At 41.0% G+C, this 26,394-nt stretch overlaps 2 protein-coding genes across 2 annotated transcripts in view; one reads left to right on the forward strand and one right to left on the reverse strand.

Moving 5' to 3' along the window:
* Positions 1-5,862, reverse strand: part of ZFYVE28 (zinc finger FYVE-type containing 28) — a 169,182-nt gene extending 163,320 nt beyond the window's left edge. Inside the window, exon 1 of the mRNA XM_068403646.1 lies at positions 5,755-5,862. Coding sequence (XP_068259747.1) covers positions 5,755-5,793 — 39 coding nt within the window. The 5' untranslated portion in view covers positions 5,794-5,862. The remainder of the gene's footprint in view (positions 1-5,754) is intronic.
* Positions 5,863-6,640: 778 nt separating this feature from the next.
* CFAP99 (cilia and flagella associated protein 99) overlaps positions 6,641-26,394 on the forward strand; it is a 61,621-nt gene continuing 41,867 nt past the window's right edge. The window contains exons 1-3 of the mRNA XM_068403982.1: positions 6,641-6,716; positions 11,526-11,653; positions 24,577-24,721. Of these exons, the coding sequence (XP_068260083.1) occupies positions 11,534-11,653; positions 24,577-24,721 (265 nt within the window). The 5' untranslated portion in view covers positions 6,641-6,716; positions 11,526-11,533. The remainder of the gene's footprint in view (positions 6,717-11,525; positions 11,654-24,576; positions 24,722-26,394) is intronic.

Consider the following 26,394-nt stretch of genomic DNA (forward strand, 5'->3'; position numbering starts at 1 on the left):
CGAAGAATTATTAGTTCCCACACTTGTGTTCAAACCACTAGATGGTGCTTCTAAAATGAAGCAATTCAGTATGCAAAACTCTAAACCTGAATAATGCATGATGATTTATAAGTTGCCTTCCTCAGGACTGTTATCAATAACACCGATTAATGTGGTTCAATAGCTGCAGCCTCTGATCTGATAGTAGCAACAAGAATAATTAAGCAGATAATTGAGATCAAAGAGCTGATCATGAAAATAGTGAAGACTTCCAAAAACCCAGTAACTGCTGGTTCCCCAAGTAAGAAAAACTCCTCATTCTTCTGTCTTTGCAAGTCATTAGATGTTAATATAAATATTGCATTAAATAGCAAGTTTTGTTCACAAACTGCTGTGCCCAAAGGCTTTGATTAATGTATGGCACCAGTAAAAAGCAGCTTTATGCTACAAATAGCATTTACCTCTTCTTTCACTCTTCATTCAAGTAGTTCTCTCTCAGCCATTTTTCCCAAGACTGAACTCGCTCTAGTTCTCTTCTGCAAAGAGCAAACCCTTCACTTTTAAGATCTGGAAACCATAGCTAAAATAAGATGCTAACTGCTTTCTACCTGTCACTCTGTAAAATCACCCTTCCTTTTTCATTCGCTCCCCCAAAACAAGTCTCAATAGTTGCTCAGTTACTCCAGTAGCTTCATCTTTTTTCATTTCTGACCATTTCCATCCATCAAAGCACTGCTTAAAATAAATAATCCTCCCTCTTCCTGCATCTCATTCTACTGATCCAACTTTAAAAACACACTTTGTAGTATGTTAAGCACAGACAACTGTGTAATTTTTACTATCTTCCATTCTCCTAAAGTTCAAGCTTATATTAATCTTTAAAGACTCCTTCCTCTTTTTCTACTTTCAACCAATTTTTTCCTACAAAAAAATCCTACAAAAATATTTCCTCTCCTTTGGGGGGAAAAAAAAAAAAATCAGTTTTGACTATTTCCTATTGTATTTCCCATCTTTTACTTCTTTCAGTCATCTCTGCCACTAAGCAATCCTGACAACACTGCTAAGAAAGATTACCTTATGTGCAGCTTTTCGTTTCAACACTCACCTAGGACTTTTTTTAAACACTTCTCCCCGTGCAAAGTAATGCAGAAACTCCTAGAGGTCATTTGATTAATTTTTTTGCCATTAGTTCTCACTTTTCTACTTTAGGGGATTGCTCCTGATCCCCTAGGGATGCTCTCTCTTCCTCTTACTTGCATGGGATCTTCTTCCAAGATACCCTTTTACTATCTCTTGTTTTAAAGCCTTTTTTTTAGATTAGCATACCTACCTTTTGTTCAAAGTTCTTTAACAACTATTATTAGCAACTATTATTACTAGGTATGTCTTAACTAATGTAGCTTAGTAGGAAGACCCTTAAAGTTAGAGAAAGGCACCATGCACAAACACAGAAATCAGCCTTCTCCAAGTACCAGCCATTCCACTTATCCCTAAATGTTATTTCTGATCAGAGCGCACCACTGCAGAAACACGGTGACAGGCAGCAAGAACCTCGTCTTGAAGATGCATCTGCTAATCCAGCTGCAGAAAGTAATGATCAGATTAAAAAAAGAAACCAATGAAAAGTATTTCAAAACAAATACCCAGGAAGATAGTAACTACAATTCTCAGCATCTCCAAGCACTCCAGGGGGAGAAGTCGCATAACCTCTGAAGCATGTGAAAGAGGTCTGCTGAGTACCTACTTGTCAGTAAGTGCTCACTCCTAGCTACAAGCTGGGGCCATTTCCGTAAACCTATCTTCACATCTCCATAGGAGTTATTTAGAACAGACACCAACAGCACAGCTGTACCTTGGTCAACCTTAGAGGAGAAGGATGTTTAAAAAAAAAAATGATACAAAACCTCCAGGCTTATGCAAGCCTTGTGAGCATCATTTAACTGGGACAAAGCATTCACAAAGCAATATCTTTTACTGCCAGTGACTATGAATTTTGTGTGAATTATAGGGACATAAGAAATTCTTCAACATTACCGCAAGAAGTTTGCATTCTTTTACTGCATAAAAGAAACTAGGAGCAAAAAATTAGGTTAGTGAATGCACAACTAAAATAAATATCAAAAAAAGAAGTTAAAGTCTCAAGAAAATACATATTCCTTGGCTTTTGTTCCCCAGGTAAACATTTACTCAGATTCATAAAGGTAAACACTAAATAAGTACTATTTAAAAAAAAATATGGAAAATAAACATACACTGAAGATGTCACAGTCCGTTATGCTTAACAGATTAAAAACACCTTGAAGTTAGAGACAGATTTTTTTTTTTTTGCCCTGTCAAACACTAAACAGTTCTTTCAAAATATCAATAAACTTGAGCTCAATTCAAAAGAGCTACCCCAGTGAGCTAGTCACCCACGGTTTCTTCAAGCTAGTCTCTAGATTTAAGCAGCAACATTCACAGAAATTATTCTGAATACTTTGGATATCAAAAGTATTTCAAAACTCTGCAAAACCAGTCCAGTTCTCTGTTTTTGCTGGATCCGCCTGGGAGCAGGTTCTGACCTGACACCTGTGGAATGCTCCAGCAGCAGAAGGTACAAGATAAGAAATTCCCCGAAGTGACTGGAAATATTTCTATTATATCTGTACATACAGACAAATATTTTGATTTAGAAGGGATCACCCTTTATCTCAGAAGGGTGGCAGTGCCCTGGAAGCCTGCAGTGTCCTGAGGAGGTCAAAGAGAGTAACTACTGTTCCACCAGCGTGCTGCAATTCAAGAACGCTATTGCTTCAAATCACTCCTCTGCATTTTCTCCTGGTTCAAAAGCAAACACCAGCACCCTCTCCAAAAACTTAACGCATTGAATCTGCAGTCCCCAAAAGGAAAACACATCTCACAGACATTTAAAAAATTAAATAACTGATGTGGCACAGGAGGCTGGAAACAACATCTCATCCCTGCTCCATCTCCAATACATCAGTTAAAAGTCTGCCTCCTACCAGCTATACAGATCACGTCACTGCTATTTATTTCATTCTCTTGTTACCTCTACCATCGGCATTTGATCCGGGTTATTAAAATCTGGTATATCAGCATACCTGAAGAATAGGGCTGGACAGGAAGAGCACTGACTGCACCAGGATCTAGGAAAGCGGTGCTGTTCTCGTGACATGCTCACGACATTAGTCAAGACTTTTTACTTCCGACACCCACATATTCTCTCCCATCCTTGGTATGTTCAGAGATGCAGCAGTTCCCAAGTAAATATCTCTGCCTAGATGCAGGTCCCTGCACCTTACAGTAACTTGATGATTATCCTGATAGAATTACAAAACTATCTTGTTAAGCAATAACTGTACTATTCCATTTCCTCCTCTCCCCCATTTACAAAGATTAAGCTGAATTAATTTACATATTTTGGGGTTGGGTTTTTTTCAGGAAGAATTATGAAATGGTTCCCCTGGGATTAAGCTAAACCATACATTCAGGTTTCTGAAGGGGCTGTACTGTGAACTTGCTGCACTCTGATGTAATCCCCCCCTCGCCTTCAAAAGCATCACTGAATGGCAATCAAAGCCATAAGGCCAAATGCCCAGTACCATCAAAATCTGCTGCCAGGCAGAAGCCCTACTATATGACAGTAGGATCTGGAATACTTCAGAAGCAGCATTTCCCATCATGGGTAGTAGCAAAATTTAACTGATAAAATGTATATGGCACACAAAATACCTAACAGAGGATTATAACTAAGCAACAGAAGTCACTAGTGGTGAGAGCCCCCACCAGAATAAATATTCAAAGAAGTCATCTTCAAAATACATTATATTCAAAACCAACTGGGGAACCCACTAACCTTATGGGAAGGGGTCTGAATGATTCCTCGACAAAACAGGAAAGCGAGTAGTTTAACCAGGAAAGTTAGTGTCTCTACATGTGAGCTCCTCCATCTTACTTTCTAACAAAAAAGTGCTATTGAAACTTCTGTGTATTTAATTATATTACCCATACCAATTCAATAGGCACATCAAAAAAAAATGCTTGTTTCTGAAGGAACACACGCTAGTACAATTTGCTGGTAGCCCATTCTGAATACAAGTATGAAAATGACGTATAAGCTACTGAAACTAACAAAAACTATTTGCAAAGAAAGTATAAATATACAACAAAAAGGACACGGTGCTGGTTTGAAACTAACAGCAACAGATGTTCCTGATTTATGAGGCCCAGTGTCATGCAACAGGCTTGGAAAGTTCTTTTACCACAGAAAAGTTGGAAGAACATTAATGTGAAATCTAATGAGTTTTGATAAAAAATAATGACAAAAGCTATATTTGCAATGATTTCTTCTGTATTTATGATTACCAATATTTATTTTCGTTCATTAACTATTTCTCTCTTAGTTGTTCCTTGGTATAAACCCTAAACAAATAACAAAGTTTACTGAAAGCTACCTGAAATTTGTTAGTGTATGTTCAGTCACTTAATCTGTAAATTATTTTCCTTTCAGTTACTAGCAGCAATATCAGCCAAGTATGTGTTCTTCAACAGTACCCACCAGGGTTACATACAGACTACATACAAAATCCATAAAGCCAGCATAATTTGAACCTTTATTTTGCAGTATCACTTCGACTTTTTTTTTTTTCTCCCCTAAACCCCAGCATACTGGCTGTAATTCGGGCAAAAGAACTGTGTGCAAGGAAGATTTACAAAAATGAGGCTTAACGCTATGACTGAAATTAAAATGTAAGAATAAATGGATAGTCGTGACAGACAGGGAAAAAATTACATCAGGTACATCATAAAGGCAATAACTATACTGACTGCTGTAATGCTTGAACAAAAAAAGGATGCTCAAAACCAGTAATGCCCTTCATATATGATCTGAACATCACACGTGAGACAAGATCACTCTCCAGACAGTTATTTCACTTGTGCCAGAAGACGACAGTTTAATTACAAAGCAAGCTATGATTCTTGAATTCCTTCCAAGAATTTAAAAGTGCGGAGAAAAGGGCAGAAAATACCCACCTACAGAGCACCATTCAACACATTTTTTACTTAATAAGTTCTCAGGTGCACGCAGACAGCATTAACAGCAGAAGGGGAACACCTGAGCTGTCTCTCCCCGGGTTCAGGCTACATGCAACCCACAGTCAGCAGCTCCCAGGGGTCCAGCCGAGAAAGACGAACCCCGAGGTTCACCAGAGCTGCCCCCGAGCTGCGATGCCCACCGCGGGGCGCGCCGGCAGGTCCGCAGCCCCTCGTACCCCCGGGAGCCCTACCGGAGCCGGGGACAGCCCCCTGCCCCCCCGCCCCGGGCCGTGCTCTCGTCAGGTCCAACCCGCACCACGGCACACGCTCTGCTTTGTCATCTCTCCCCCCGCAGCGGGCCAGCCGCGCCGCGCACGCCGGTAAGAGCTGTTCGCCCGCTCCGGTGCCCCGCACAGCGCAGCCCCGGCCGCCTTTCCCCGCGGAACCGACACGGACCGTGGCCAGCGTGACCGCCTGAAAGCAAGCGGACCTACCCCACTCCGCGCCGACCCCACGCCACCTCCGCGGCGGCGGCTCCCGACTGAGGCACCAGCGCGAACCCGACCCACGGCCGCCAGCGCCGCGGCTGCGCCCCCGGCTCCGCGTCCCTCCGCCACCCCTCAACTTCCCAGCTGCGGGGTGAGGGTGACCCCGGGGGGAGGCTAGCCCAGGTGCCGCCGGGCGGCAGCCACTGGGCGCCCCCGAGCCGCCCGGCGCCGGCGGCTTCTCACAACTTACCTTGGGTTTGTAGAGCCACTTTCTGAACCTGTTCATCATCACCGCGGCCGCTGCCACCCCGCCGCCTGCCGCTGCCACAGGAGCTGCCGGCTGCCCGCCCGCGCCGCTCGGGGGACCGGAGTGAGCCCTGCCCCTCGCCGGGAGCTCCGCCGGGTCGCTGCTGCCGCCGCCGCCGCCTCCTCCTTCACCACCACCGCTGCTGCTCCTGCTGCTCCTCCTCCTCAGGACAGAGGCCGCCAGCCGCTGCGGAGCGCGGGCGCCGCGCACGCTGTCCTCAGCGCAGGGACCGGCCGCCGGCACCGCGCGCTGCGCGCCTCGCTGACAGCCCCCAAAACATTGCGCGGCCGGCAGCAGCGCCCCCGGCGCATGCGCAGGGGCAGGCCCACGCTCTTCCCTCCCCGCTGGCTCCCGCGACCAATCGGACGGCTGCTAGGGACGGCCCCACGGCGGGCTTTCCCCGCCCGCTCGGCTGCTCATTTGCGTAACGCGGGAAGGGGCGGAGAGACTACGCGCCCCAGCATGCCACGCCCCGCAGCCGGAGGCGCGCTGCACAGCGCCGTGGCGCGGGGCATGCTGGGACTTGTAGTCTTCTCCGCGGGCAACGCTGAGCGTGTCCGCTTCAGGCTGGCACCTGCCTGGGTGCGCGGCTATCGCCTAAGTGCTTTCTATCCGCCCGTGAGCACAAACACCAAGCAGGGGCGGAACGACTTGCTTGGCAACGGCGGCAAACAATCGCCGCCATCTTTTTTTCCGTCCGGGTAGTTCTTTGCCCCCGATCGGGCCGTTCTGCAACATGACGGCGGGCGCGCGGGAGAACTGCAGCTCCCGGCAGCCCCTGCGCCCCCTAGCAACGGCGTCGGGCCGGGCCGAGCCGCGCCGCCGGCGGCTGCAGCGGGGTCTCTGCGGCTGCAGGGTCCCGCCGCGCTGCGAGAGGGGCGCCGGGCTCCGGCGGGGACAGGCAGGTACGGGACTGGGCAGCGCCGGGCTGAGGGGCCGCCCGGGGGGGCAGGGGCCGCTGCGCGCTCGCGCGTTTACCTCAGGCAGCGGCGCCCGCCCTGCGGCCCGGGGTGCTGCACCCCTGCGGCCTCCCGGGCGTCAGCTGGCAGCGAGGGGGCTGTAGGCGCGTGTGACACCTTAGAAAACAAAAATGGGTAAACGCTTGATGTGTGAAAGTGCCCTGGGCAGGCTTAAAACTAAACTTCACTCGTTTATTCGTGGAGAATGGATTGAGAGCAGCCCTGAGGAGAAGGGCTTGCGGGTGATGGTTGATGAGAAGCTCAACATGAGCCGACAGTGTGCGCTTGCAGCCCAGAAGGCCAACCGTATCCTGGGCTGCATCAAAAGCAGCGTGGCCAGCATGTCGAGGGAGGGGATTCTGCCCCTCTACTCCGCTCTCCTGAGACCCCACCTGGAGTACTGCATCCAGCTCTGGGGTCCTCAGCACAGGAAAGACATGGAGCTGTTGGAACAGGTCCAGAGGAGGGCCACAAAAATGATCAGAGGGGTGGAACACCTCTCCTATGGGGAAAGGCTGGAGAGGGGGTTGTTCAGCCTGGAGAAGAGAAGGCTCCAGGGAGACCTTCTAGCAGCCTTCCAGTACCTGAAGGGGCCTACAGGAAAGCTGGAGAGGGACTTTTTACAAGGGCACGTAGTGATAGGACAAGGGGGAATGGTTTTAAACTGAAAGAGGGTAGATTTTGATTAGATCTTAGGAAGAAATTCTTTCCTGTGAGGGTGGTGAGACACTGGCACAGGTTGCCCAGAGAGGTTGTGGATGCCCCCTCCCTGACAATGTTTAAGGCCAGGTTGGACGGGGCTTTGAGCAACCTGGTCTAGTAGAAAGGTGTCCCTGCCCATGGCAGGGGGGGTTGGAACTGGATGATCTTTAAGGTCCCTTCCAATCCAAACCATACTACGAGTCTATTATGTATTTATAAATACAATAGAAAAGATCAATGCAGCCTATGTTATACTGTAGACAGGATTGTTGGGCTTTGCTCCCAGAGCTTTCATTAACTGTCTTGATGCCGGGCAAGTAGCCAGCCTTGGTGTCCTTTGGCTTACCTATCTCATATAGATAATACAACTGATTTGCAGAAGGTTTTGTACACTGAATATGTAATTGTAAAGTTCTACAAGCTATTTCCACAAAAAAAAATACGGTGTCAAAGACAATACTTATAGGTATTCAAAACATTGAAATATATGCAAATTAAAAATGAACATAAGATCCAGGCTATAGATGCTCATGGTCGATGTTTTCCATCTGATGATTTGCTGCCTTAAGAGAGGAATCTGCTGAAAAGAGGACCTGTGCCCAGAACTGCTCTCTGCTACACTCAGGTGACAGTCAGCAATGCGGAAAAGTCCAGAGTAAATGAGAATGTAAGCACTGGGACAATTGTACCCTGTATTCAAAGGCTCTTTTTCTAGCACACAGCTGAGAAAAACACCTATTTCATTTTGAGCAGTAGCTACTTGATCTGACTGAATTTTGCAGGGGGGATTAGTTCAGCCCTCCTTTTAAGAAGGACAGCCTTCATCAGAGGAAATGCAATTGCAGTCTTTTTAGGCTAGGCACATAGGAGCAAATGTAAAACCTGAAGGAATCTTTCAGGTCATTGGAACCAGTCCCTACAATTGTGGCCAGTCTTACGCTATTTAATTGCTTTCAAAATATCTCCAAGCTCCATTGTAAAATAAGGGTAAGTCAAGTTCTTACCTCCTTTAACTGAAATTCTACTTCTGAAAATGGAAGAAAATTTCGAACATTTTGTACATAGTATAAATTTATATAATTTTTATACAAAGCAATTAGAATATTCTCCTAAATGGCTGTGTGGAAATAAGGGTGCATGTCATAACACAAAGCATTTTATTCCTGATGTGTATGTTTTAAAACATTGATGATAATAATAGCAGTTTGTTTAAATATAATCACAAGTGAAGTTCTTTCTGTTAAGAACCCCTGTATGTCCAGAGTTCTCAAGTTGGTACTATATGTCTTAGTTTTCACATTCCAGTTTTTGGTTTTAATGATTGTTATTTGGAGGGGAGGGGTGAATATCAGCATGTGCAGAGCATGAGAGCTCAAACTTATTTCTAATATGCCAGAAGAAAAAATATTTGTCACTAGTAGAGCTGTTGGAGCCTGAATTATGATTCAGCCTGAATGAGAACAAAGGTATTTCTCTCTCCCTTATCCAAAATCCCTTGTGAGTGTAAGAACCTTGGCAGGTACAGAGAAACAGATCATGATTCTCAGAAGACTGGAGAAACGGTGATTCCCCCTGTGACAGAGACACAGTAGCAACTCTTTTTTTTTATTTGCCATCCCTTGTCATGATCCAGCCCTGTTTTGCTGGACTTTTTCTAAATTGGACATTTTATCTTGATCATACCAAGTAACTAAATGCCTACATTGAGCATAATCACAGGCAAACTCTTTTTTTAAGCAGTTTGAGATTAGTAACTAAAAGTACTGTTTAGGCAATTATTATTGAGTATGATAGTGCTGAAAGGCAGAGTACAAAAACACTGTATCTGGATATGTTGTGATATCCTTTTAAAACAAGAGATGAATTATCTTTACCACAGTGGGGATGAATCATCTTGATCAAGCATTCTTTTCTAACATCAAAATATGATTATATATAAAATATAAGAACGATTTTCAAAAATATATTTTTATTTTCACCATGGAAAATTACTTCTGTGCTCATTTTGTCACATTGCTAAACCAGATTAATAACTTTCAGCCCCAATCATTACTATCATTGGTCTTTCATACACAACACATGCATGCATATAAACAATTGAATTATCGTTCTTGTCATGCAGACATTAAAATCTAGGTATCCAGTTCTGCAAACTCTCATGCATATGGGTAAGACATCACTCAAGATGGATATAATGCAGTCATTTCACAAACAAAGCATCAAGCATAAAAAGTACCCAACTGCTGTGCCTTCAAAAACCTTGATGGTGGCCTAGACTACTGATGTGTTGTGATTGCTGCCCGCTTTGCTGACCAACACTGTCTCATTGCTTCCTTATATGCCCCATCTCTCTGTTCTTGTTCTTTCGTTGTTTTCAAAAAATAGGCTGTTATTAACAATATATGATAAGATTTAAGACTAAAATTTTGCTTTCAGTTGCATCTCACCAGGAAGAGTAATGTATTAAATAGGACCTTTATAGCACACATGCAAAAATTCATGCTTTTCTCTTGTATTATCTTTAATTTCATCAAATAACCTGATACAGAAACCATTTTAGGTGTTATCCTAAGGATCTTTTGAGGCTGTGGTGGGTTGACCCTGGCTGGACACCAGGTACCCACCAAAGATGCTCTATCACTCCCCTCCTCAGCTGGACAGGGGAGAGAAAATATAACTAAAGGCTCGTGGGTCAAAATAAGGACAGGGAGAGATCACTCACCAATTACTGTCACAGGCAAAACAGACTCAACTCGGGAAAATTAATTTAATTTATTACCAATCAAAATTAGAGCAGGATAATGGAAATAAAAACTAAATCTTAAAACACCTTCCCCCGCCACCCCTCCTTTCTTCCCAGGCTTAACTTTACTCCCAATTTTCTCTACCTCCTGCCCTCCCAGCAGCACAGGAGGACAGGGAATGGGGGTTGTGGTCAGTTCATCACACATTGTCTCTGCTGATCCTTCCTCCTCAAGGGGAGGACTCCTCACTCTTTCCCTGCTCCAGTGTGAGGTCCCTCCCATGGGAGACAGTCCTCCATGAACTTCTCCAACCTGAGTCCTTCCCATGGGCTGCAACTCTTCACGAACTGCTCCACCGTAGGTCCCTTCCATGGGCTGCAGTCCTTCAGGAACAGACTGTTCCAGTGTGGGTCCCCCATGAAGTCACAAGTCCTGCCAGCAAACCTGCTCCAGCGTGAGCTCCTCTCTCCACAGGGCCACAGGTCCTGCCAGGAGCCTGCTCCAGCACAGGCTTCCCATGCAGTCACAGCCTCCTTCGGGCATCCACCTGCTCTGGTGTGGGGTCCTCCATGGGCTGCAGGTGGGTACCTGCTCCACCACTAACCTCCATGGGCTGCAGGGGACAGCCTGCCTCACCATGGTCTTCACCACGGGCTGCAGGGGGGTATCTGCTCCACCGCTAACCTCCATGGGCTGCAGGGGGACAGCCTGCCTCACCATGGTCTTCACCACAGGCTGCAGGGGAATCTCTGCTCCAGCACCTGGAACACCTCCTCCCCTCCTTCTTCACTGACCTTGGTGTCTGCAGAGTTGTTTCTCTCACATATTCTCACTCCTCTCTCCAGCTGCAATTGCACAGTCTCCCCCATCCCATCCCATCCCCCGTTAAATATGTTATCCCAGAAGGGCTACCACCATCACTCATGGGCTCGGCCTTGGCCAGTGGCGGGTCCCTCTTGGAGCCAGCTGGCATTGGCTCTATTGGACATGGGTGAAGCTTCTAGCAGCTTCTCACAGAAGCCACCCCTGCAGCCCCCCACCCCACCCCACTGCCAAAACCTTGCCATGCAAACCCAATACAGAGACATTTGCAGAATAAGAAATATGTAATTATGTCTTCTATTTTATTGATGTTTGTACTGTATTCTCATTTCTCCTGTTAAGTGTTCTGAGTAGCTGCGATTTTGAAAGCTTGACCTAAATGTTCTCTTCTACATTACTGCAGTATATCTTCTCTATGAGCCTATCAACATACATTATGCTACAATGGAAGGAGGCATGAAAAATTAATGATTTACTATATTTATAGGATTCTCCATGGTGAAGATGGTCAGCCATGGAAAACATATTGCAATCATGGTCCAACAGCTTAACAAATTTAACCCTGAAAATCAAAGCGTGGAGGATTTCTTGAATGAATCAGCTCAGATGTTGCAGGTATATTAAGTTTTAGTTGATCTTACATAGCTACTGTGTTTTACTATGTGATTTTAAATATCAAGATATCTGTTTTCTAACATGTTGTTGTACCTTTCGTAGATTTTTCTTACAGTGACATTTTTCATTCATGACTAAGGTCCAAATTTCTTACGGTTATCACCAGAAAACAAGGAAGTAAAGATCAGAGGCGTTCAGAAACTGCTTGTGTAGCAACAAAAGACAGGGAAAGCAACAGCTTCCTAAAATGGATCTGACAATGATAGGAAAAGCTTCTCTTCTACTTCTGACTAACCTGTTTTGTAGTTTCCTATGAATCACCTTTCCTCCTTCCAAATGGAAGTTTCTGTCAGCAACACCCATTCTGTATATATGAATGCAGTTCAGAAGCTGACTCACAGGATCAGGTATTCTTGCTTTGAGGACATAAGTGACCATCAGAACAGTGGGATAGAAGGCAAGTGACAGTAAATCAACTATCTGATTTTAATCTAATACTGCAAGTAACGAGACGAAGATTTGCCAATATGTCGCTATTTTGGCTGAAGCAGTTCCCATCCTTTCCTGACCGTAGCCTGTCACCTCTTCCTATCTCTTTGTCCTCAGTGCCACCCTGACTTGTGCTGATGCAGCTACTGAATTGAATCAGCTTTAGAAAATCACTAAGGGAAGACACTAATATTGTTTGGATAGCTATTGTCTGTGCATGCCACGTATTGTCAAATTACATTGTCAGAGCTCTGATTCCACACTGTCATGTAGCTCCAGTGCTCATTTCCACTCCTGACAATAAGGTCTAAAACACTGCTGTTCCAGTTAGGTAGTCTTTTACATTGATTTTGCATAAACACAAATGACTACAAGAATATAAAACTATGGAGTGTGATATGAATATCAGAGGCTGAGGCAGGGGATCCAGACACATTCCTTGGGTGCTTGCTTTCTTGAACAGTTTCCATTCAGGCCCCTAGTTTCTGCCACTGCCCTCCTACCCTGTAGTACTGGTATAAGTCTTTGTGCATTCATGGGCTGAACTACATCAGGGAACTGATCCAGTTTCAAAATAATCATTTTTCACTGGGCAGAGAGCAGATAAATTCAGCTACTACTGCTGCCAAAATAAATACTTGTAAAAATTAATATTCAGATCATTGCTCTTCTCAGCCCAGGAAAGGTGATACAAAGACAAAAGAAGATTCATGTAACTCCATTAGAGAAACATGAATCTTAAGGTTCATAATAAACCTTTTCAAAGGGGGAAGAAGAGGGAGGATAGCTGATGCCAAAGGTAAGGCAGAAATCTTTCTCTGGGATAGTTTCAGCTCACTTACTACATAATATTTTTGCTGTGAATTTATCCAAGAAAGTAATAAGTAAGATCTATGTTTATATAAAATTCAGCTTTGTTTCAGTACCAAATGCGTGATCATAATTTATCATGGAAAATTCACTTCACTTCTTTCTTTTCTATTTCATAATAGGCACATGATCCTAAAAATGTTGTAGTATTTTTGTACACGTGATTTCCAGTCTTGGCCACTTACCAGTTAGCCAATATTAACTGACCCATGCAGAAACTTCCTCCAGTTTGTATCCTGATCAACGCCATCACTTTAAGTCACAGACTAGATTGAAGCCTGTGTGTCTCATGCTAGCAGCATGACAAATAGCAAACCTAGTGTTGTGTACTACTGCCCAGACAAAAATCAGGAGGGTCAGATTCCAAGAGCACAAATCTAAATAATTGCAAGACACAGCTCTCTTTATATTTATTTACTTACTTAGGTAAGTATATCAGCCTTGACTTTTCTACAAGTTACTATCTTCTGTTAGACTTTTCTAATTGGTTAATTAGTTTTCCATCCCCTAAAAGTACAATCAGATTCCAGTCATTATCAACACTGTATGTTTCATTCATATTATATATCTTTATTGTATTTGGATGTTTTATAGTCTTTATGTCCTTCTAATATGATACCTGAGGTGTCTTGTTTAGTTCTTTGATAAGCTGTTGATGACTTACATAAAATATGCTTGTTAGCCTGTTGTCCAGCTGTTTGTGGTTGTTCCTCGTGAAACCAACAATTTTGGCCTAGATTATTTCTCTCAAAATAAAAAGACAGTATGCACAAGTCATTCCAGAAGATGTTGAAGGCAGTTCAGCACCCCAGTAGTGTCTCTGCCAGGCTGTGGGAGCCACTACAGATGCCAGTAATGTCAAGTGCCAGATGCTGGAGATAAGTATGTCTGACAGCCACCCATTCTCACCTGAACTGCAAGGAGCAGATAGCAAAAGACATTTTGCAGAGCAAAACCTCAGTCAGAACGAAGTAGGTTTCAGAGAGCAATATAAATGTAGGAGCTGATCAAAAGTAAATAAAATGACTTGTTTGGAAATCTAATAAATGAAACAAGGAGATGGGTCCTTGGCTGATCAGAAATGGGGGATGACATCAGTAAACAATAAGAGGTAACAGGTAGAATGGAACTGAGTTGTGAAGCATCTTCATAGCAAAGACAGGCAGCTTTCGTTTTATGTGCTAGAATCAGCTGTGAGATGCTAGGTGGAGTAAGTGGATCAAAAAAATGCACTAGCAGAATGATCTGAACGATAGCATTCCAGATAGCTGATTTGCTAGAGAAAGACTGGATTTGTTAAGCCCAGGAAAGAGATGTTTATTACAATAAAATAGAAAATGTTGAGACACTACCTTAGATTTTTAGCTATGATGGGATAGGTAAATACTACTTGAAACCTACTGTTCAAAAAGAGTGAAGAAGATGTGCACATAAACTGGTTATGATATCCTGGAGAGTAGTCTACGTGAAAAATGACCTCTGAACTTATGGGCTTGACTGACAGGCAGGGTGGCAATACTACCAATTATTGAGGAAAGAAGTAGCATGACAGCTCTGAAGTTTTGTTTTAGCATTGTTGAAATTAAGCTGACAACAAGAAGAACGAAATGTCACAGAGAGAGGCCAGCATTTTAGACTGTAGTTTAGGGTTCTTATTTGTGTACATGATAAATGTGAATATGTTATGAAAAGAAGCTGGATTTAGTCCTAAGGGAGTGAGTCTAGAAGGCACAATCTGTCTTGATCAAAATATCCCTGTCAACCAGGTACCAGGGGCATAAGACCATTCTCGTGGGAATCCTTGCAAATTAAAGCAGTAAAAATGGCTGGCGAAGTGAGGCACAGGAAAAGAAGTGAAAGTGGGCAAATGTATGTTAAAATGAAGGATTTTACAATATGAATATATAAAAAAAGAAATCCAAAGGGTCAAAGCTGTACAGTGAAATATACTTGCTTTGCAAATGATAGCAAGAAGTAATGGGTAGATTTCCATATTAGATCTTTTACTAAGTGTAGATCGGTCTTTGAATATTCTGCTCAAAATCCAACACAACATTTCCATTGGTGTCACTGTGCTGCTGCAAAGGTGACACAATCCAGAGGTTTGTGCAGTAACTCTTCAGCAAGATTTTCTTCTTAATTTCTAGATGCTCTAACTTTACTTATATGTAAGGTTAGATAAATAATTAAAACAAAACCCAAAATACCTGATTGCGTGAAATAGTAATAGTATATTTTGCTCTTTCATAAAGACTGTGTAGAAATTTTTATGTTTTGGCAGTTCACAATGGTTGGGAAATGGCCATACTGGCCATACTACTCTGCTAGCCAAATATTGGGCAGACAGAAGAGGAAGATAAACTGGCTTCTGTTCTAAGCTCCATCATCTTTCTATCCCTGTCCTTCCTCTTACTCATCCTCAAACTTACTTGCCCAGGTTTCTTCATTTAACCTGTCCCAGTTCCATCTCTTCGGGTTGCTGATTCCAGTGCTGTTGTCACTGTCCAGCAAGTCCTGCTCGCCTCTTTGGTGTTCTGCTCACTTCAAAGTTTTTGCACATTCGGCTCTAGTCTCTACTGTACCTAAATCGAATCAGAAATATCACTCTCTCTTAAACTGAAGCCCACAAGAGGTAGATGTCACAGAGAAGACAGGTGAGACAGACTCTCTTCTAACAGTTTGAGCTCCCAGACTGGCCTGGCGTGGCTTGTCCCAGTCTCATCCTGTATGGTAGCGAAAGCTCTGCTTGCCCTGGGCTGTGCATGGTACGGGCACACAGAATCTTCAGGGAAACTTACTGCTACAGTATAAATTCACACAAAACACATACAAATGGGTATTTTTCACTTGTCAAAATGTGTATGAATTTTCATAAGAAAAACAAAAGGCCAAATTTGTAAGGCACTGCTTGACCCCTGTGTGCCGCTTTGAAAATCCATCCCTAGCTGTTTCGCTGGATTTGATTTGCAACTACTTAGTATTTCCAAATAGCTAGTTAAAACCCGGAATATTTGACCACTTTCTATCAAATATCAGTTCCTTGTATCAGACCATTTGAGCCACTTTCATCTTAGTCCTCTTGAATAGCATGGGAGGGTATCCATTAACTTCAGCAGGAGCAGAAGCAACCTCGATTCTTATTATTATTATTTGTATTTCTTAATGCATCTTTATAATTTTATTTGAATATCAGTGTTCCCATCTGAACATATTCTCTCATTGTAGGAAATCTTCTCTCAAGCTTTGAGATAGAAATCTGTTTGGAAAACATTTGGGTGTACAGTCTGCTTCCAAGTATATTCCAGAGTGACTGCCCACAGTCTGAAGGATTACTCTGTACATATATTGGCGTAAATGAGATAAGTAGTTGGCCATCTTTATTTATATAGAAATGATAGCATTAGATACTGCTATCAAGAGCTATGTTTTTCTAGCTGTATGTGGGATTTAGCTTTACACAGTCCATTTATGGTAACAGCAGCCGCACATCTAATCCCTGTGTACTGCTTTGAAAAAGCCCCCATCTTTCCCTGCATTTTTGCAGTTGAGGTAGATCAAGCAGATAACATATCCAATAACCATTGGGATACATTTTTCTTTTTCACTTACTGCACTTTGCAACCACTCAGTATTTCAAGATATAAATAGGGAATCGGAAAATTAGTACTAAAGGAATAGAAAGTGAATTTTAAAGATCAGAGGTAAACTATTACTATGACAGTAGCTCAGGTCTGCCTGAACCGCTGTATGTATAAAGATGGAATCTTCTTTTGGTGTGATGGAAATGTAGAAATAAATTGCTGAGTATCAGGTAGTTAATAGCGTTTAAAACCAAGGTGTCAAGAGACAACATAATCTCTACAAGGCCACTCAGGATGCAAAAGAGAAAGACGTGTTCCAGTCTCAGTTCCTATCTTCCAACTCCTAGTTCACGCTTCTGTGTACAAGTGGAGTTAGAGAAACTCACTGATTATTAGCCTCCTGTTATTAGAGAAATACAAATGAAATATGGTAAGGATCTTAAATTCTTGAATAGTGAGAGAGAAATAACATAGTTTCCTTTAATTAGAATGTTACGATCAAAAGTAGTCTAGAGGTGATTCTGTGTTAAGCTCCATACATTTTATTTCTGCAACATGTGAATTTTACATCATAAAAAGAATTTCTATTTGTTGTTCCCAGTGAATGATCAGGCTTGATTTTCTTCCAGGAAGAAAATTGTATTTTGACTTGTAATTCAGTTATTTACAATCTTCATGTTTATTGTATTTAAATAATGATGTTTATAACATAATATTGGACTTGTTTTTCACTGCAAATATTTTCAATAAGAACATAGGTTCATTAGTAATATGATGGGTGATTCCTAGTTGCAACAAACAAGCTTTCACCTTCAATCATGAAGAATCCTATCATGGCCCTCAGACCTCCTAAAAACAAATAATAAGTGCAAATAAATGCTTTTGCTTCAATGTTGTGACCTTGTTGATATTAAAACAGAATTCAATTTGAGTTATCATGAATAACACATTAACTGAAAATAATTCTTTAAGTCTATCTCAGTTCTTTAAATTGTTAGTATTCACATTCAAATTTACATCTCTATTTCTATTGTTCTTCATTTGAATGCCCAGACTACTTCTCTGTGTTTATCTTCCTAAATGCTTTTTAATACTCCTTTCATCAGACCAATGCCCTCCAGATAATTTTGTTCTTTTGTACTAAACTCCCTTCTTTTTTTTAAGTATTCTTCAATTAAATCTAGCAAAGATGATCCATATCCAGAGTGATCCTTCATCCACTGTATATTGTACATAAGGATATCGTTTCATCAGGCCATTTATAGAAAGGGACCGCATCTGTTCACTTTGAAAAAAGATTGTTTTATACCTAACTGAAGCATCCCAGGCATTTTTTCTTCCTTGTGACTGTTAGAATCAAGCTTTTTCTAGGATAACAAGAGACAGATTTTAACACAGAAGTTACCACACAATGTGCCTTTCTCTATGCAAATAACTAACTTTATTTTCAGTTTAATTATTTGCTTCAATTAGAGTTGCAGGATCAGACCCATCATATTGACCTTTATAAATCCCATCTACTGAAAAGCTTACTTCTGTAAAATGAGAACTGCCAGCCCAAATCCACTGTTTTACTCCTTTATCCCTCTCATGTTGATAGCAAGATGAATCTGTTTATGAGCTTTCCATTTCACAAGAACATGGTGTAATTTGGCATAACTCTTCATAGTTCTCATTTGTGTTGGTTCAGCTGTGTGTCTCACACATGCCCACACAACTGTGAGTAAAATCCCCAAATGTCAAAAGTCACAGATTTAATTTTAAATATGAAAATAATGTAATGCAAGATTATTTTGATACATGTGGTGAAAAAAACCCTACTAAATTGTACAAGTCTAATTTGTGTTATTAGTTACTGACATCAATGCAGGTTAGGATCTTTCAAAGGATGGAATCTGATTTTTCTGCGATGTCTTGCTCGTGTGATTTAATATTAAGTACAAGGGAAAATAACGTTAACTGTACATCTTCAAGATGGTCAGCATTATCATATGAAGGTGAAAATACTAGATTCTGACTGCAACATAGACTGTAAATAGTAGAAGAAGGACGTTCTCCTGCTTATATCCTAAGATCCCAGGGTTTTTTCCCCCACTGAAATTAAGGAAGCATTTTCACTGACTTCAGAGGGAAGGAGGACTGGGTTCTGGTGACTGACTCAAAACACAGCAAAGTTAATAGGAGTATTTTCTTTCATTTCCACAGGATTTTGATTAGAACCTTGGAGAGGACTAGCACTGATATCTGAAGCACTAAAAATTAATCAGACTGCATCTGCAAAATGAGAATATTCTGCCTAGAAGTAGACAAGTTCAGTACATACTATTACTCAGTTCTCTCAGGAGGTGAAAGCTATTTTATCTTTTAATCAAATATTGTCTTCTTCGTAAATTGTTTGTTTCACCTTAAACTTAATCCTTATCCTGAGAAGTCTCAAACAGGGCATGGCTGATGTTCCTTTCCTTCCATCTCTGCAGAAACAAGAGCTTTTCTTTCTCTCCTTACCCATCCGTTTCTGATCTTTCTGGCCCTTAAACAGGTCCCTTGTAACCATCTTTATTACCATACACCCATGGTGGCAAAGCTTGCTTTTTGCAGATACTTCTCCATTTAATTCATGCCATTTCTTATCCTAACACATTTGAAAGTTGTTTGTGTACAAAGTCCTATGCTAAGCTTTTATACACAGTCTCTCCTCTCCTTGAAGAAACTTCACTGGTTCCCAGCTACAGTTAAGTGTCAAGGAGCAAGGAAAATATGTCCATGGGCGCAGGCTAAGGGTGTTAGGGATTTCTCAAAAGGGGGAGATAACACCAATCAGGACATATTCAGACACGAGTTGCATTTTTTTCACAGGATCATTCAGGATAATTTCAGACAGCACCATTTTTTTACAACTTAAACACTTAGAATCAGAAAAAGCTGAAATTCAATGCCATATAGAGAATACTTTCAGATATTTGTATGGGAATGACATTGTGAAGACATATAGCTGTATTTTACTTATATCCAATGCAGCCATTGGTCACCACAGTAATATATAGGCTACCAAACATTAAAAATATAGGACCATCCAGTATTCACCTACCATAAACTTACTATGCTTTACACCACTGTCCTGGTTTGGCCTAAACCAGGCCGATTTTCCTTTCAGTGATTTTTGCTTTCAGCTAAGTCTCCTCTAAGTAACTGCACTTTCTGAAACTAACTGCATGTTTGCAGACAGTGTCTGCCTCCAGGACTGATAACGCCCGAAGTTTGTAGTTATCGCTGAGGCACCGGTAGGGATGTTGTGCAGTAAGGCTCTTGCTGTACTTATTCTTAGAGAAACCAAGGTCACTGCTGAATTCCTCACTGCTTACAAGTGAAGAGCCGAAGGGGGGTTGCAGCTGCAGCGGGGAGCAGACAGGGCAGGTGACCCAAAATTGACCAACGAGGGTATTCTATCCCACACACGTCATTCTCGGTATAAAGGGGGGGGATCACGAGGGTCTCGCTCTCTTTCTGCTATGGCCGGTGTCCAAGGAGGACTCCGTCTGTTTTCCTGCTGCCCCCGATCCCGATCCGTGCATCCCTGAATCCAGCTCTCGACCGTCGCTAGGCCCAGCCTGGGCCTTCCCGGAGCCTGCCCTGCAGTGCCGGTGGTGTCGTGGCTGACTTCAGGGGAGCTCAATCTTGGTTTTGTATATATATTTGTATATATTTGATTATCTCTATTATTATTATTATACTCTTTTTCATTATTATAGTTTATTAAAACTGTTTTAACTTTCCAACCCGGAAGTCTCTCTCCCTTTTCCCTTTCCCTTTCCCTTTGGGGGGAGGGGGGGGGATAACAGAGGGCATCTGCCGCAGGTTTAATAGCTGGCCCAGCTTTAAACCGTGACAACCACAAACCAAAAAATAATAAGCTGTAACATTAGAGGTAGAGAGGTTGTTTCCTGAGCATAGAATAGTCATATTGTTCAAGATCTATTTTGTCTTCTGATAAATTTCAATATTCAGTGCAACAGAAGATGATAGCTGCATGTGTTACTTTCACCTGTAAATTATCTTGCCTTCCTCATGCTGAAGGACTCACACAACATACTTGCAAACATAGCTAACTGCTAGTTTTTTCAGAGAAATACATGAGGTAAAGTATACTTGAAAAGGTAAGAAGATGGTCTGATGGACAGAACAAAGGCTCACAAATTAACGTTTATTAATTCTTTTCTTGTTGCCATCAATGACTTAGTGTGTCGCCTGGGGCAAATCTCTTATCTGCTCCCTACCATAGTTCCTGCATTTGCAACATAATATTAGCCAAAAGGAATCTCATTAAACTAAATTAATGTTAGTAAAGTGTTTTGAGAACCTCATACAAAAGGTGCTATGAATGTGCAATCTGTCATCATATTGTACTGTTTCAGAATCATTTGACCCACTACTGAAATACATCCCACCGACATAAAATGCAACATAAAGCCACACAGAAAGAATGCGCTTAGGAATTAGTGCTAGAAGTTACATTTACCCAACATATTACTTTCCCAAAGCACTTGTGATTTCAGATATACAGATAAACTGTGAATATCCGTGTTGAAATTTGTTGAGGACACAATGTACTTTCTATGCAGAGAGTGTCCTTACTGTTTTAAAGCATTGGCTCAGTTTTTGATTCACTAGATGATCAGTAGGGCTTAACCAACAACTGGCTCACCTTTGAGATTTCTTATCCAAGTACAGATCCTGCCCAGTCTTGTTTAGTTTATTATGAGTTCTGATGAGATCGATTCCTTAGATGACACAGCTGCAGGCTACTTAACTATTCTCAATTTTTATATGTAGAAACGGAACACTCAGTACCATTTGTAATTGAAAGCAGATTCAATGGATAATATTTCATGAGAAGACTTTTTGGCCTGTGGTCCACAGAATTACCAATCAGTACTGATGTTCTGGGGCACAGTTGTCCCCAGACTGCACCTCTTGGCACCTATGTTGCTTAGCTGGAGGCCATGTAGTGGTTATGTACTTTCTTGCTAAGGGAGTAAACAAAAGTAAGCGCTTATTTCCGTGTTTTTCTGACTGACTTGTTAACTCAGAACAGTAAAAGAAGTAGAGTAAATGTAAATATGCAATTGCATTTTTATGCTGTAGTCTGAACTGTGTAGGAGATATGATTTGGGTACTGGTGTCATCTTGTTATGTGTTTGCCAACTTTTAGTCGTCTCTCCAATGTACAAAGCACTGTTTTGTTGTAGCACTTCATACATGTATGATATATCAAAGTACTGAGAAGGTGAATACAAAGGTTCTAATCAAATAAAGATCTTGGAAAAAATTTATATTCTAGCTTTCTAGCAGAGACAGTTGTGAGAGTTTTTGTTCAGCTTGTTTCCAACAGGCTTGTCCTGTTTCACTGTGGACTTTCTGTTTATGATCAGAGCTACTGTTGTCTGCAGGTTGATTTGTTCATGAACAACAGCATTTGTTCAAGGGGACCAATTGTTTTAGATTCAAAATGTCACAATCCTACTTTTACTGGAACTATGTCATCCTCTCTCACTTTGCCATCCAGATATTTAGGTTTGCTTTTGCCTTTTGTGGTGCATTCTCATATATCTCACATGAAATATGGGATATATATTTGAACATTTAGTGAGGGGTTAGATTTCTGGATTTTCGTTGTCAGTTTTATGAAAGAACTTCCATAAATCTTCATCCAGAAAAGGTATATTTGGAATGGACTGTGCGCCTCACAAGAATTCTCATTGCTTACCAAGATGGAGTCCATACTTCCCATGAAATTATTTTTTTTAATTTCAAATATTTTCAGATGTGTTCTCTTTCCTCTGCTTTTCCATCTGTGTCCATCCTCCATCTAAGCCCTTCTGTATCTATCATCTCCTGTGTTCCCCTTCCTTCCTTTTCACTCCTTCTTCTGTGCTCTTTCTTTGCCATCCCACTCTGGTTAGCCCCATTTTCCCAAATTCATTCCCCTTTATCTTTCTCCCATCTCAGCCACAACCTGTTGGTTCTTTCTCTAGAGCCCTGATTAAGAATGTAGGTGATTGATACCCTGCTTATTCACACTCAGTCTCTAGTGCTGCCCAGCAGACTTTGTGAAGCTTCCATGTCTCCATGTAATGATTAGTTTGATTACACTCTGTTTCTTCTTACCCAGCATATCTGGGTCACAGAATATATTCAGAGTCATATCTGATGACTTCAGTTATAGAAATAAAGCTTTTCTATCATTTTAACCATTACTAGCCTTAAGGACCTAAAAACCACAAACTGAGCTTGATTTTTTCTGTATGTGTATCATTAGTAATATTGTCTATTACGGTTCTGCTAGAGAGGTAGTCACATGTATTAGTGTAACCCCAATGGCAGTAAGAAATTACAAGGATGTATGTAGGTGTAATTTTGCCTGAATACATGTGTGTGTATATGCATACATAAATAGAAATGGACATGGAGACAAATAAATGGAGGCACTATTTTTTTCTAGTGATGATGCACAAATTGGAAGGAACGAAACCTGGCTTTTGAGCAGTAGTAAAAAAGAATTATCCTTATTGTGAATGACAACCTGAGAAAATACACTTGGAATGCTTCTGCAACATTTTTTTACATTTAAAAATTAGAACTGTAATTTTAAAGTTTTGCCTTGTATTTGCTCAGTCTCAAAGCCTTATATAATGTCATATATCAGAAGACTCACATAGTTGCTTCCAGCAGCCTTTAATAATACTTTTAAACTAAAAATTAATCACATTAGGGAAATAAAGCAATCAAGATCCTAGCAGATACCCTACTAGGCAAGGTGAACCTCTGATCAGATGTATTATTGCAGTTCAATTGTTCCCACATCTCAGAGCTGTGGGAGAGATGATATATGAAATGTGGACTACATGTTTTCAGAAGATGCACTTAGCTTTTTTGTTGGCTTCCTGGCTAACCTCCTTAAGTCAAAGAATCATTATTGTTTGTCATTTCGTCATAGCATGGCTGTCCTTTTTCAATTCATGTAATAACAAACTGTTCTGGGCCTCAGATTTTATTGCAATGTTTAAAGGTGGTTCATACTAGAAGTTTATCTCATGTGGTGACAGATAGTCCATAGGTTATTTATTATGAGTAAAACTCTGTAAAGTTCAGGAACATTCAAACTGTTCAAAGGGATTATGAGGTAGGAGCCAAATGGCATGCAGTGAGCATCTGACCCTCCTTTTTCTGTTCTCTTATGGTGTTGCATGAACATTGCAAGTGACCAAGAGCAAAGCTGGATAAGATACACAGTCTGCATTAACAAGAATCCTGGCACTCACAGGTTTAGTTTAAAATAGTCATATTCTCCAATATTAGGTTACAGTAGCAGTTAAGAGTCTTTTCCATAATCCCTCTCCAGCTTCCCCTGTCGATTTAGTCTCCCCAAGTAGCACAGACTTCACCTACAAAGAACAGGTTTCCTGCTGGAAAAGAAAACTCTTACTGAAACTTTCTCATACTGTTGACTAAGGTAATCATTGCTCATAGCTCAGAGACTTCAAATTTTCTTTGCATTAACTGTTGACATTCACACATCAAGGCCTTTTAACTAAATGCATATGTCAGCAGATAAACTGAAAGTTTAATGTTGGGGAAGGTTACATTTTGCTTAACGAGGGCCATTAATTTGTTAGTGTTACCGGAAAATCAAATTCTGTTACCGGAAAATAGTAACCAAGAAAACTCGCACCCAGCGCTGCAATAAACCAGTGTCGGCTTTCTAAACTATCATTTGGTTTGGAGAGTTTTCTTGGTTACTATTTTCCGGTAACATTAGGACTGCTCGTATTTGATAGCGTTAGAAGTGCATCAGCCCTACCAAAAGCACTGCTGTTCGTTGTTCATGTTTTCTAGTTACTTCAAAATGATTGTACTTCTTTGTGTACACAACTAACATTTTCTTTCCAGAATACATTAATCATTATTAATCTTGTATCTCTATAGACTCTTAATGTGACAGAAGAAAAATTTGTGTTGGATACACTAGCTGGATGCATAGAATATAAATCTTTATTGGATGTAGTAGTCAATGCCTTTTTTGTTCGGGATGGGAGATACTGCCTCACTTCTGAGCGTAATCTCTATGCAGGTAAGTTTTCTTTAAAACACCAAATGTCTTTACCACAAAACTTTAAAAAATATTATTTTACTAATGTAAGTCTTAATATTATATTACATTTGAAGCATTGTCATTGTGCCCAATGCAGTATGAAATACAGGACCTTTTCCAATGGCCTTATGATGTAAAGCCTAAATCCTGACGTTGTTATTTAGTCTGGACTCTCACAGGTGTTAATTGTAATTTTACCTTAAGAAAATTCTGCAGAATATGCCTGCAGATTAGGTAACATGCAGATGGAAAATAGCATCGGTGACTGGAAGAAGTCTCTTGGAAGTTTAACCATCACTTTAAAACATATTCTTCAGCAATTTCCCTTTATTCTCTTCTATGCAACGTAGTACCTCTGCCATTCAGATATAAAAAATGTATAACAAAGCTCTGTCTGCTGAGGAACACAGGATGTCTCACAGTACGAAGATACAATTGTCTCTACCCATACATGGTCATACATGACCATCACAATGACATAAATAGACTTCTGTCTCCATGAATGAGGTCAATTATTTTCCTTTTATTAGTTACTTAGAATCAGTTACAATACAACTATATCTGATAGTGTGAGCTAGTTAATCAGAGTAGTTACTACTCCCCAAGTTATTTCAGGCATTGAGAAATACATTAAAAAGTAATTTAAAAATATTTTTAGGCTATGCATTTAATACACATATACTGAGCTTGATTTATTAAGTCCCTAAATAAGTTGGAATCATAAATCACACTGGCATTGGTTTTCTAAGTCAGATATATTCTGAAGCTTTGTGGGTACTTTGAAAAGTCCAGTCAATTTAATTGTAAATGGTTGAAAAATACAAAAAACTTATATAAGTATATCTACATTTTATGTTTCAAAAGCTATTAAATTTTTATGGCAATTCTGGTTGCTTCTGACACAATTTGGAAAGGTATAGAAATTAAATCAAATAACAAACGAAAGGGCACTTAAACTTCACAGAATTAATAGTATATTGAGTTTATTCTAAATGGTAATGCTTCATTGTCTCCATTTCTCCAAAGCCATGTTTTTCAGTGTCTGGGGCACATAAATTATACCTTTAAGCTGAGTGTTACTATAATTGGATTGTCAGGACTAGTCCACTCAAAAGCCTCCATTAATCATAGGCAGAGGGTAGACCCCGGAAAATTTTCCTTCATCAACAAGTTGAGAGTCTAAGGTCATTGGCTTACATTTTTTTAAGCTGCTTGTGATTCCCTTTGCCAAGCTGCATTGACACTTAAATGATCAAAGCTGCTTATAAAGGCTGTTGCTATGTGTGAGCAGATTTGAATTTAATAAAGCTTGTAGGAGATAAATGTATATTCTACTAAGACTGCTTAAATATGTTGCTATGCTAAAGCACAAGATTGAAGCCTAATGATACACTGAGTTGCCTGCAGCACATTGGTCAGAATTTACTGATTGTATTGTTACTGTTTGGTGGCAGCTGAAATACTGCAGTGCAAGTGAAGCCTGATTGATCAAAGTGAATATGGTCAAATGAAAGCTGATACAGGAGCTTATGAATTTTACAGGTCTGCAAAAATCTCACAACACTTCCTGTATTGAACTGCATACTTGCCAGAGGAGCATGCAAGAATAAGATTTGGATTTCCCAGAGAATTTTGCAATTTAAAAACATGGT

The sequence above is a fragment of the Nyctibius grandis genome, chromosome 6, assembly GCF_013368605.1.
Source record: "Nyctibius grandis isolate bNycGra1 chromosome 6, bNycGra1.pri, whole genome shotgun sequence".
Taxonomy (NCBI): domain Eukaryota; kingdom Metazoa; phylum Chordata; class Aves; order Nyctibiiformes; family Nyctibiidae; genus Nyctibius; species Nyctibius grandis.